Source organism: Clarias gariepinus, chromosome 7, assembly GCF_024256425.1.
Source record: "Clarias gariepinus isolate MV-2021 ecotype Netherlands chromosome 7, CGAR_prim_01v2, whole genome shotgun sequence".
NCBI classification, from domain to species: domain Eukaryota; kingdom Metazoa; phylum Chordata; class Actinopteri; order Siluriformes; family Clariidae; genus Clarias; species Clarias gariepinus.
This window is the reverse complement of record NC_071106.1, coordinates 11,941,432-11,954,078: the sequence shown is the minus strand read 5'-3', so window position 1 is coordinate 11,954,078 and position 12,647 is coordinate 11,941,432. Positions and strand designations below refer to the sequence as shown.

The following is a 12,647-nucleotide window of genomic DNA, read 5'->3' as shown; positions in this document are numbered from 1 at the left end:
CCATGTGTGTTAATCTGGCATGTATGTGTTGCCATAACAACCCAATTCACTGACATCATGACCAATGAGCACACACTGCACACACGTCACAGGGCAGGGCTTTCTCCTAACCCAGTCAGCTCAAATAGACTCTTTTAGGACGAGCTCTGATTTCATAACAACTCAACCGAGTCGTCGGTCACAAGCCTCTCTAGCACTCAATCGTCTTGCACACACAGCTAGACGCATGCTTGCCTACACAATGCTATTTAAGAGACAAACACTGCTTGCTTTAACTTTCAGCTTTTTATCATTCTCAACATAATTCAGGACACACACTCATTCAGTTTATTCACTCTCTATCTGTCTCAATGTTTTTTTTTTCCCGTGTGAACTGTCTGTCAGATGTGATTACCCAAGCAGAGCTGATCTCCGTTGGGTGCTATCAGATTTGAGCTCAGTGAAATTGTTTTTTCATAGTTGGAGGTAAATCTCTTGTTCTGTTTTTTTTTTTTTTTTTTTTGAATTCTTTTCAGCAGCTCTTTCTGGTTTTGTTCCGATAGGAAAAAGTGATTTAGATGAGATACGATATTTTAAAAAGAAAGAAAGGTGTACTCACGAAAAAAAAGTTAGGACATGGGAACCACAATCTTGCCGACTTTTACTCGGTTTACTAAGGAGCTTACTTTTCTAGGGGAGGTATCTTCATTAAAACAGAAAAGAGGTGACATCACTTCCTACAAGCTGCCTTGTCGTTATTGCAGAACTGTATAGTGTACAGTACTGCACATACGTCTTGAGTCACCCCTTATTTCTTCATGGACATATTAATGTAGTCTTGAGCAATAGTTCTTCAGGTGTCCGGAAGGACGTTTTTGACTCTGCAGTCCAGTCCATGTACCTGACCACTTTCAGAGCAAAGTGTCCTATGAATCAACTTAAAGCAGGTTCACCATTTTTTGGTGATGCTGAATGCTGTCTTTGAAATAGACGAGAGGCGAAATGAGGTTGCTGCTGAGGTTGTTACATAAACCACTAATTTTGAAAGGGTTTCTTTAGGCACCTTGCAGCCTGTTGTAGTAAAAAAAAAAAACTTTAATGTACTGTACATTATTTCATTGAATTCAATATGAAAATATGAAGGCTGGCTCAAGACTTTCTCACAGTACTGTTGGTAAACTTCAAATTTTTAACTTGTACAAAACAATGATCTGATTTGTAAAAAAAAAAAGTGTTGTGCATTCTTGTGCACCCTTGGTATACTAACGTAACTAACAAAAGTGTTTGCTCTTCAGTGTATTTAGTTTTAGGACATCCCACGTTTCATTTCCCACTCTGTCTTTACGTCCTTTATACATCAATGGACAAACAGCAAGACACATTTTATACTTTACATCCTGATATTATCAGTTGAACCACAGTCAGAATTCAGCCCCATCCTAAGCACTAACTTTATCTTGCTGAGTTTAGCAGTCTTTATAACAACTCAGCCCATATGTCTTCTATTATTCCTTCTTTCTTTTCTGTTCCTCTGTCAATCTTTTCACTGCTCTCTCCACGTTCTTTTCTTTCATGCTTTCATGTGGTTTAAAGGTCATGGGCAGGTTAATCAAACCAGTGGGGAAACCAATATTACAGATTTCTCTAGAAGCACATTTCCTTGCCTCAGGGATTTCAGAGATGAGTCCGGTAGCATCTGAGGCTGCAGCCCGTTCTTAGCGCTTCTTTATATCCTGAAGGTCATGCAAGTCCCATTCGCTCATAGCAAGCTTCTGCTTTGAAAACATTTCTGAATTTAGGCGTAATCGGATCGGTGCCAACTAGGTGAGCTGTGCAAGAGCATCCAAAGACATTTGGCTGTCTGTGCTACGCTCATGGCTATGCAAAAAAAAGACATAACAGGCTTTATGCTCAAAGGGGAAAATCAACCTTTGGTTAGAAGTGATTGTTTATGCATTGGATGTGTGGTTTAAATTATTACCATAGAAATCCAATCTAATCCCTTTTGGAAGGGCAGTAGATCCGAGCTAAAGTATTTCATTCAAGTAGAAACAACATACAGCTTTTGGCTAGTTGCTAGATTTGTTTGTAATGATAGGCTGCGTCTGTCTGGGGTCTGACCGGACTGCTTCCTGTTCCTCCTGCTCCTCTTCGCTTCAGCGGATACACAGACAGACTGCATGTCTTCGATTCAGCAGCAGAAGCATCTGTGGTGAAAAGAGCTTAATGCAAGGCCCTGTCCTTTCTAAGTGAATTAGCTGGAGTGGGTGGTTAAAGAATTGACATGACCCAGGATTAGATTATACCTTTAGACGCATTGGGGATGAATGGGTGGATGGATTGTTGGGTGGATGAATGAGTGAATAAATGAATGAACAAAGGGATCGATAGATATAAGTGCTATTAAATATGAATTCATTGAAACAGCTTATATTTTGTTCAGTGTTGAGTGTGAGCTTGACTTAAGGGGGAAAAAAGGCCAGCAATTTGAAATTAACTGAAATTAATGAGTTTCTAAGTCTGTAAAATCTTTGTATAGATGATTTTGGCATGTGGTTATAATATGACCAATGTCCAAATACCTATTAATGTTCTATTTTATTTATAAGTATTCATAACAGAGACTAAAATGAACCTACTTAATAATGAATTATCCTACTAAATAGTAAATATTTATTTACATTTACATTTATTAGCAAAAAATACTTAAAACAAAAAGAATGTGCAGCGTTGTTGTGAATAATCTGAATCAAAGTGCTAATGGCTAACAATTTGTGTATTAGTGCTAGTTAGCATCTGGTGCTAATAGAGACTTCTGGTGGGGAGAAAAACATGTTTCTGGAAATTTCTTTGTGTTTAGCCCTTTATTATTGACTCAAAATAAATAATGCAGGTTGTAAATTAAAGTTTTCTTATTTTTTCCCCCTATCTATGTGTATACAGGATTTTAAGCTAGCTCCTGCTTCTGCATATGGCTGTTTTATTGTGAGTCAGGTTTTGAACCATGTGTGTGTGTGTGTGTGTGTGTGTGTGTCCTCCTTTTTGGGCAAGTCAGTTTCTCTTAAGTCTTTCATTAGCAGGCTATAATTTCCCTCCGCTGTAATTTGGTCTAATGGTGGCTTGTGTATTAGGGTAGAGGTCTGAGGTAAAATCCTAGCCATATCCTTAGCATGTGTTTGTTGTACTGTATCTTACTGACTTGAAAGGTTTTCAAGTTCCTTGTGTTTTCCTCTCCATTGCAACCTCCAGATAAATGTTTGACTCCGATTCTGTGTGTGTGTGTGTATGGGCATGTGTGAAGACAGCTAATCCCCTAAAATACAGTTACGCTACAAGCTAATGCTAGCTCTGGTAAATCAAAGTGCCGAGTCATGCCGTGTCATTCGCCACCAGTCGCCAGTAACACAGAAAAACCTTTGTGCTGCACATCTTAACTAATCCGGTTGTATATTGTGGTGCTCTGCTTTTTTTGTACTTTGTTCGCATACAAGACAGCAAGCATCTTAAATACTTTTCTGTGATTTACGACACCACACAGCGCTTACCTAGAGCTAATATAGTTAGCATCACATGAGAAAATAAGTATATGGGAATATGCAAAAATGTTTGGGAAATTGGTGATTCGTTGGTAGGTTTCTCGTCTGCCATGTGAAGGCCTGGGTCCGATTCCCAGCCAATGGATGCAGTTTGGGTCCCAAGCCTGGATACAGTGGGAGGGTGGTGTCAAGCTAGCGGGGCAATGGAACGTGCCCCAGAGACTTTAAACAGGCGAGTACGCCTTTGAACTTCACGACGAGGACAGCCGCAAGCTTACTGCCGGAGCTTCCGTGGCTCTGTAGCTCTCAATGGAGCCGGATATGGTGACGCTGCTGCCGAAAAGGGGAAGGCCGCAAGGAGGTTCACGTCACGGTCCATGTTCCCAGCTAGGGCATGCCGCTCATCCGTCATAGAGGCCGCGCCCACAGAGCGAGGTGGGACGGGCCCGTCCGGCCATCCACCAAGAGCAGAGTCAGCGCAAACGGAGGGAGGCAGGAGCTGCTGTCCACGCTGTCCTTTGCTGCCACTCTGCCCGCTGTCCATTGCTCACCAGCCTGTGCCCGCATGCCAGCAGTGCACTGCCCACCAGATCTGCACGTGCACATTCTTTTCTACTCTTTCTTTTCATCCTCCCTCTTTTAACCCTTTTCTTCCCCATTTTTTCCTTAATAAATTATCCTTTTTCCTGTAAGACCTCACCTCGTGTCTTTGCTTTATGGTGCTGCCTGTGCACAGATGGTCAAACTCGTTACATAACATATACTTAAATATCCACCCTAAATATCCACCCAGGTTGTGGTGACATTCATTTGCCAACCTTACAGACTTTTGGATGTTGTGGGTATTAAGTTGTTTTTAAAAGTTAGAAGTACCTTGATAAAATGATGTCTGAACAACATCTACTATATGATGAAGGCAACTTCAGAACAATACTAAGACCAAACAAATGTCCTGAGTGGGACACAGACTCTATTCACTGTGGTAAGAGCGCTGTGTGCTTACCACTAGACCACTAGGGAACATGTTGTTGATGCTCGTAAATATGCGTACATAACAACGAGCACCACAAACCTTACCAGACAACAGCAATTTACCGAAATATTGAATTGGAAAGCAGCCAAAAGAGCCAAAAACTCACTTAATGTCTGAGATCATTTTTATAAGTAGTTAAACTGTACAAAACATATATTAATAAAAAAACTCCATGTGTGCACAAATCTTTAACTGGCAGTATATGTTGCAAATAATGTACATACCTTCTTGTTTCGGAGCCATGACTGCATAAAAAATAGCTCACGTTGTTTTACCTCATTACACAACCATTTATTTTTTTATGTATTAAACCAACTCACTGCTTTCAGCTTGTTTCTCTTACGCTCCTGATGCATTATGGGTCATTTGTATTTGTATTATGTTCTGAAGGGTAATCTGTATCATGAGTAATGAATTTTCGGGCAGTATATCGGCATTGAGCTGAGCAGAATACGATGCCATACCAAGTTGTTCATAGAAAATAAATAAGGAATTGATGTAGGCTGTTTCATCAGTGTGTGTCATTGGCGATCGTAATTGTTATCTGATCCACACATCTCTGTTATTAAATCATGGGACACAGGATATTCTCCCTGCATGCTGCATGTGACGTTGATTACATAACATGCTCTTCAGGAAGCTTTGCTCATGTGAGATCAGGGTCAAATTCGGGAAGAGAGCGCGAAAGAGATGGAGAGAGAGAGGGGGGAAGAGAGTAGTCAGACGGGAATATGAGTAAGTGAACTAGGTGTTGAATAATGTGATCATCTTGTTGTGTTAATTCCTGTTTACGTCTGAATTATTGATCAACTCAGTGCTTCATCTTAAATTTTGAGAAGAGGTAAAGAGGTGCCAAAGAATGAAATCGAATAATCTGATATGACCTGATATAAAAAAAAGAATTGCTGTTCAATAATATGAACACAGGTATTTAATATATATATATATATATATATATATATATATATATATATATATATATATATATAATACCTGAATAAATCCTAGCTATCTAAGTATAGCTGTTTAAAAACCACAATGTTTAGAGAGACGAATCATCATAATCTCTCTTTTGCTCAAGATATGATATTGTATATGATTTGTGAATGTCAGGGAGCTGTTAGCAATACACTGGAGGTTCCAGGAACTTCCGGAAGTGAAGGTACTGTATGTCTGAGACTTATCACACTTTTATGACTTCTGCTACTGTAAATAACAATCAAGGCATGTGTTAACTGGTTTAAGCATTTATATTAATGTATTGAAAAAAAAAATCCAACATAAGGCTTCACTGTGCAAATTACAGGATGTTTCAAGGAAATATGGTGCACACACACATACACACACACACATCCTGCTTCCAGGAGTCAGTGATTGGGAGTTGCAGTTGGGTGAAACCTCTTTCCTCAGTCACACACACACACACACACACACACACACACACACACACACATTAATTGAGGAAGTCAGTTCTGCCATCCACATGTGCTAAAGAGCTGTCTGATACAGACAGTCGCACGAAAAACTTTTTTTTTTTTAGATTTATTTTATTTTATTTTATTTTTTAGCATAATGAAATAAATCCAGACAAAAGCATTTAAGTTGGCAGAGCGATGAGCAATACATAAAAGTGCAGGAATGCTGCGCTCAACAAAAACTGTGTGATTAGGTCATCCTTCAGATGTTACTGGCTAATTTTAAGAGCTGGAACAGTTCTCAACAAGACAGGTGTTTGTGGGCTGAATTGTGTACTCAGAGGCAATTATGCCGGGGTTTCAAACTCGCTTTCATTTATTTCGTTTCCTTCTCTCCACATGTTCTAACTGTTTGCCTTCTTTTTATCCTCAGTCCGTTCCATGCTGGAGCTCTTAAATGATTATTTGGGTGTTTGAGAGCATGCGTGTGTGTGTGTACATGTGGATGTTTTTTGGAGTTAATGAAAAGGGGCTTGTGTGAAACAGAAACAGTCATTAAGGTGTACAGAAAACACAAAAACACAAAGTAACATGACTTTGACGTGAGGGTGAGTGTGTTGTGTATGAAAGCATGAGGAATTGGAGAAGGTTTGTAAAGATTTCCAGAATCTGGTTTTCTATAGCAGCAGCTCAGACAGACGTGTGTATAAGTAATATCAGTGTTATTACAGTATATTTTTCATGCGTTTCCATGGTAACACAGAGGGACTTATGTGATGGATGATTCACATCGTCTAGAAACTGAGAATATCGTGTTGATTTTTGTTTGTGCGTGTGATTTACTTGAGGACTGATTTATTGACCAGTCGTCCATACAATCCTCTCTTCTCGTCTCTTTTCAGCCCAAGCTGATGGCCAAGGACCTGCTGGATCTGGTAGCGTCACACTTCAACCTGAAAGAGAAAGAGTATTTTGGAATCTCCTACACGGACGACACGTAGGTTCATTCATTCGTTCACAGACACCGTTACACAACATTACACAAGTCCTTTACTCTTTCTGCAACACTCTCTCGCTGCCTTTCTTGCTCATTTCTACAGTATACTGTATGTTTCTGACTCTCTGCCATTTTCTTGCTGTATTTATTACACACCAGCACTCAAACGCACACACACACATGCGCTAATTCCACACACAAAAACCGGCCCACGCATTTTCCACAGCCGTGTAAGTGTTCTCTAAGGGACTGTGGTATTTGTAGTCTCGAAACAGTTTGAATTCTAGTCAGATGACCTTTGACCCGAGCTTCACAGACGTTTCCGAGACGCCAGGATCCGGTCGCTAGGGACATGCTAATAAACCCATGGCTGCTTCTTTTGCTACGTTTCTTCTCACTGTCACACGCGCACACACATTGACTGCATGACGTTATTTTCATTCTCACTAAGTTCTGTTCGATTTTTTTAGTAACTATTAATGTCATGTTACTGATTGCACAAAGAGGGTAAGAAAGTGGTTGAACGATGTATGTTTTTTATAAAAAGAATTTATTATTATACTTTGGGTTTCATTCATTTGTCTTTTTATCGTGCATCTACAGAACGTGTGTCCTGTTGTTATTATTAATTAATGATTTATCGGTTATTAACTGGCGAACCGCGGTTCAGATCTGGGCGGATTGACCGGACTTTTGTTGTCTCTTTTGTGAAAAACCTACAGTACATAGTATCCCTGTTAACTTAAAATGTCACCCTGTGTTCTCCCAGCTAGCCGGCTAATTAGGTCTCTGAGTTAGCTAGTTCGTTTTTTGTTAATTTATGTTGTTCTGTCAGTCTGTCTTGTCTAGGTTTTAGTTAGGTGAGACTAACTAAATACCTGAACTGAGAGCCCAGTATGACAGATCAACCTTTCACATTCATTTACAGCTTAGCAGCGCACAAATGAAGATTCTCTAAAGATCGATTACAGATTAAAGATATATAAGGCCATTGATGTTCAAACTTTAAATGTTATTGAAATTTTTAATTGCTTGTTTTTCATAGACCGCACACTGTATGTAAAGATCTGCATTTTAAAACAAACATGCAATTCGGACCTCGACTCAAAGAAAGTTTTATTGTATTTTAAAATTTTTTAATTCAGGACCCCAGTTCTACTGGTTATGTAAAATGTGCGAAATTTCTAACCCTAGTTCAAATGTAGATTGTCACCGTGAATTAGCCTTCGTATCCGCGCAATAGATCTGTTGATACCAAAGCATTTTGTTGTGGACTGTTTAACCAGATTAGCCTCACAATTTCACCAAATTAAGCCAACAAACTTAACAAGCTTAAGAAACGTAATTTTGTCCCAACTAATCACCTTCTCTACCTTGATGTAAAGTGATTGTATTTACTACAGAATTATCTTGAATATGTTAAGTGATAGAGTTCCAAGCATGTGGTCAGTAAAAGTGTGTGAATGAGACAAAAGCATACTGTATTTTTTAGATCTTGTCTGATAGTCCGTGTCTGTCATGGAGGAATCATTTCTCTCTTATTGCTTTGCTGGATTTTTCAGGGGTCACTTCAGCTGGCTGCAGTTAGACAGACGTGTGCTGGAGCACGAGTTCCCCAAAAAATCCGGCCCGATCGTCCTCTACTTCTGTGTGAGGTGAGTCCTGATGCAGCACAAGTGGATACACTTAGTGGATCATACACAAATGATCTCTATGTTTTAGTTAAAATTTGTTACTGTAGTATTTTACACACACACACACACACACACACAGGATTCTAATCTCATACCAGGGCATTTAATTGATGTGTGTTGTGCGTGTTTGTTTGTTGGTTTGTTGTCAAGTATCTGTTTTAATTAATTACACTTCCATGAGCAACATTCTCGATAAAAACCCTTCACACCGTGACAGTAGGCTGGTCCGCTGGGGTGTGTATGTGCGTTCGCGCGCACATGTGCGCGCTCGTCTTTTTCCGCCGTAGCAAATTAGCAGGGTCAGCTGCAACGCACTCGCACATAAACGCCTCTAAAATGAGTTTGACCCCAGACTTAACCCGTCGCCGTGGGAGCCGTCAGCCAATCAGGAGCCGCTGTTTCTGTCATTAACTCCCTCATTAATCTCGCCGTCATGGCAACAGCGGCGTTCCGTTCAGCCCGTGTTTATAATTTAGAAATGTGAGCAAATAACGTGCTAATGAGCTTTATTCAATTTATTACTCAAACAGCAGGACGCACAGCAGTACAGTTTAACGTGGCGCTTCTGTAGTCTTTCTATCAGTCTTTCTTTTGAATCTCAGGTTTATATGAAAGAGCTCGTCCTAATACATTATTGTTTCTATGGTAACATCTTGCACAATTTTTATTTCTTTGGATTCGATGTACCTCTAAGAGAGAGAGAGAGAGAAAGAGAGAGGACAAGACACTGGTGAAGGATTGACTGTTGTTGCTAGATGGTAATAATATTTCAACCCTAAATGATGTAATGGGTAACATCACATTTCTTAAACAACCATGTTGGAAGAGATGTCCTGTAATAAATATTGGCCTGGACCAAGCAAAGAAAACAACTAAGGAGAATGCTAAAATTATCATCAAGTCACGCAACTAGTATAGTCAGAAAATAATCATGAAAGGAGATCACTTAGATGCCTGGAGAAGTTGCATCGTAAAAGTATAAGTGATGAGAACTTACAGGATTGGGACGAAACTAAGCGTGAAAAACCACAGAGGGAAAACGTTTACTAGAGAGCATAAGGATTAGACTTTGGAGCAATAGAAAAAGGTCATGTGGTCTGATGAGTCCTAATTGACCCTATTCCAGAGCGATGTGCGCATCAGGGTAAGAAGGGAAGCGCATGAAGTGATGCACTCATCATGCATAGTTCCTGTGGAGACAGTGTTATGGTCTGCAACGTTATGCGGCGATAAAATAAAAGCCGACCTGAATGTACTGAATGAGCAGGTTATCACGTCTATGGAGCTTTTCCTCCCTAATGACATGGCCATATTTCTGACATTACCTCCATCGAAAGGCTTGGGGACGTGCTGGAGAAGACTTTACAGAGTGTTTCGACTCTTCCATCATCTGTGCGGGATCTCCGCCAGAAATTTAATGCGACTGGGATGGAGGTCGATGTTATGACTTTTAAGGCATATGGTTGGAACAATGCATGCCGTAATCAAACCTAAAGTCAGTGCAATGAAATATTAAAGTGTTTGGGCATGACAGCGTGAAACATTAAACATAATTGTAGTTATACAGTTGTAAATAAATAAAATGGATAAAACTTTTATATATTCTGAAATATTTTCTATTTTTATTCTGTCTATTCTCAATTATATATAAACGTACAATTCTTTACATTCAATAAATAATACTGGCAAATTGGTATTATTGGAAAAGTATAACTTTGCTACTTTTAATTTGTGTTGGTTTCATAATAATAATAATAATAATAGATATTTCTGATTTAAATTTTTTGAGTGAATTAATTAGGGTCGATATGTTAGCTTTTTAGCCACCACCCCTAGGACCGTGTGTGTGTGTGTGTGTGTGTGTGTGTGTGTGTGTGAGACCCATTGCTCAGCTCTTGATTGGGATATTGATTGAAAGAAGCTGAAGTCTTTGATGCGTGTAAAAGACTCTCGACCTCCTCACACACATGTTCAATTAAACCAGCTGCCAATGCACTTTTAATTCCCTCTCACACACACACAAACACACACACAAACTCTCTGTCTTTCTCTCTCTCGGTGTCTCTAATAAATCGTACTGCGGTCCGTCTCCACACTGCTGGACACTTTTCAATTCTTCTACACTATTCAATTCTTTTCGTGCTGTGTGTGTTCTGTGTGTGTGTGTGTTGTAATTACACAGCTACACACTCTCATCACTGTGCGCTTTGCAATTGCAATCAAAGCTAAAACGCTCAGGATAGAGTTCTCGGTACTTTACAGTCAGAGCAGAGCTGTTCGATGTCTTCTGTGGACTCGTACACTCACAAAGGCTATGAATAGACGTTGGTCGTTTCTGACCCCTGCTGGTTAACGTATGCAGATTCCCTCTCTATCTCTCTCTCTTTCTCTCTAACTGGAGTTTTTAACCACAAACAAGCACTCGCGTTTCTCCATGATTCTTAACGGCACCCTGTGGTGTGGATTTGATTCCGTACAGGTTTTATATCGAGAGTATCTCTTACCTGAAAGACAACGCCACCATCGAGCTGTTCTTCCTCAATGCAAAGTCCTGCATCTATAAGGTAAGTTTTTTTTTTTTTATACAATATTCTGTTTACTCTGTTTCAAATTAAATACACCACTTATTATTTTTCTCAGATGTTGGTTAATAGCTACATACACGTATGGAAATTATGTGGGTTTTTGTGTTGTTGTTTTTTTGCCTTGGGAATCGAACCCAGATCCTGAAGGTGCGAGGCGACAGTGATAACCACTTATCACTGTCGCCTCGCACCTTCAGGATCTGGGTTCGATTCCCACCTCAGGGTCTGTGTGTAAGAGTTTGCATGTTCTCCCGGTGCTTGGTGGGTTTCCTCCGGGTACTCTGGTTTCCTCCCACGGTCCAGTAGGCTTACTGGTGTTCCCAAATTGCCTGTAGTGTGTGAATGAGCGTGTCAGTGTGTATGTGTGTGTGTGTGTGTGTGTGTGGGTCCTGCGATGGATTGGCACTCCATCCAGGGTTTACCCTGCCTCGTGTCCTAAGTCTCCTGGGATAGGCTCCAGTTTCCCCATGACCCCCCTGTATACATCGGTGAGTGAGTATTTGATTGGTGCATCCTGAAGTGTCATTGTTCTACCATTAGAGGGCAGATTATACAGTGCAACTATACAGACTTATTCACGGTGGTGTAAATAGTGGATTCATGGGATTAATTGCTTTATTTTGGAACAATCCAATTTTATTTTAGACGTTTTTGAATGAATCAGAACTGTAGCATTGGTGAGTTTGTATTTAGTAGGTGATTTATTTTTATTTACAGAAGTAGTAATGTGACGCAATACAGACATCCAACGTAATCATATTATAAGCCTTTATTCGGCAATAAAGTTTAGTGTTCTGAAAAACTATGAACAAAATTAATTAGAATTTATTTACATGTTTTTTTTTTATAATTTTCACTAAACTTTTTTACGAAAACATTTTTTTCTGAGCTTTTTAGTTATTCAAGTTTTCTGTATTCTAAGCAACGGTTCTCAGCTTCCCGTATCATTTCATTTCCACACCCTAGCAGTTGCCTAGCAGCATTTTTCTTTTCTTCCGTTTCACGTATTAAAGAGAATCAGACGTTGAGCTGCCGCTCATAGAATCTGGTATTCAGTCTGATGCTTTATTTAGAGCAGAATGTCGCATCTCACAGAGCTCCTCATATTGAACAGCTCCAGACTCGGATCTCGTCTACACGTGTACTTTTGTAATAGTACGAGGAATGTTCAAATGCTTGAAAACAATAGAGCTAGAAAATGATCTCAGTACGCTAGAGTCATGATTAGGCTGCCTTTGCTGGCCTTCCAGGGACTCCTTTAATGGCCCAAATATGTGGAAATGGCCTGGAGCGAGGCCAGGACTGTATGTAGGATGTGGCGATAACTTCCAACATTCAAGTGTTATCCTGCAGCTAGGAGTCTCATCATTATACTTATTATAAGTCTTTTGTAAAGTTCAATCACTTT

At 39.8% G+C, this 12,647-nt stretch overlaps 1 protein-coding gene across 8 annotated transcripts in view; it reads left to right on the top strand.

Moving 5' to 3' along the window:
- frmd4a (FERM domain containing 4A) overlaps positions 1 to 12,647 on the top strand; it is a 102,224-nt gene that overhangs the window by 55,417 nt on the left and 34,160 nt on the right. For all 8 annotated transcript variants that reach the window (XM_053500231.1, XM_053500228.1, XM_053500227.1 and 5 more), the window contains exons 3-5: positions 6,866 to 6,960; positions 8,523 to 8,615; positions 11,134 to 11,218. In XM_053500231.1, the coding sequence (XP_053356206.1) occupies positions 6,866 to 6,960; positions 8,523 to 8,615; positions 11,134 to 11,218 (273 nt within the window). The remainder of the gene's footprint in view (positions 1 to 6,865; positions 6,961 to 8,522; positions 8,616 to 11,133; positions 11,219 to 12,647) is intronic.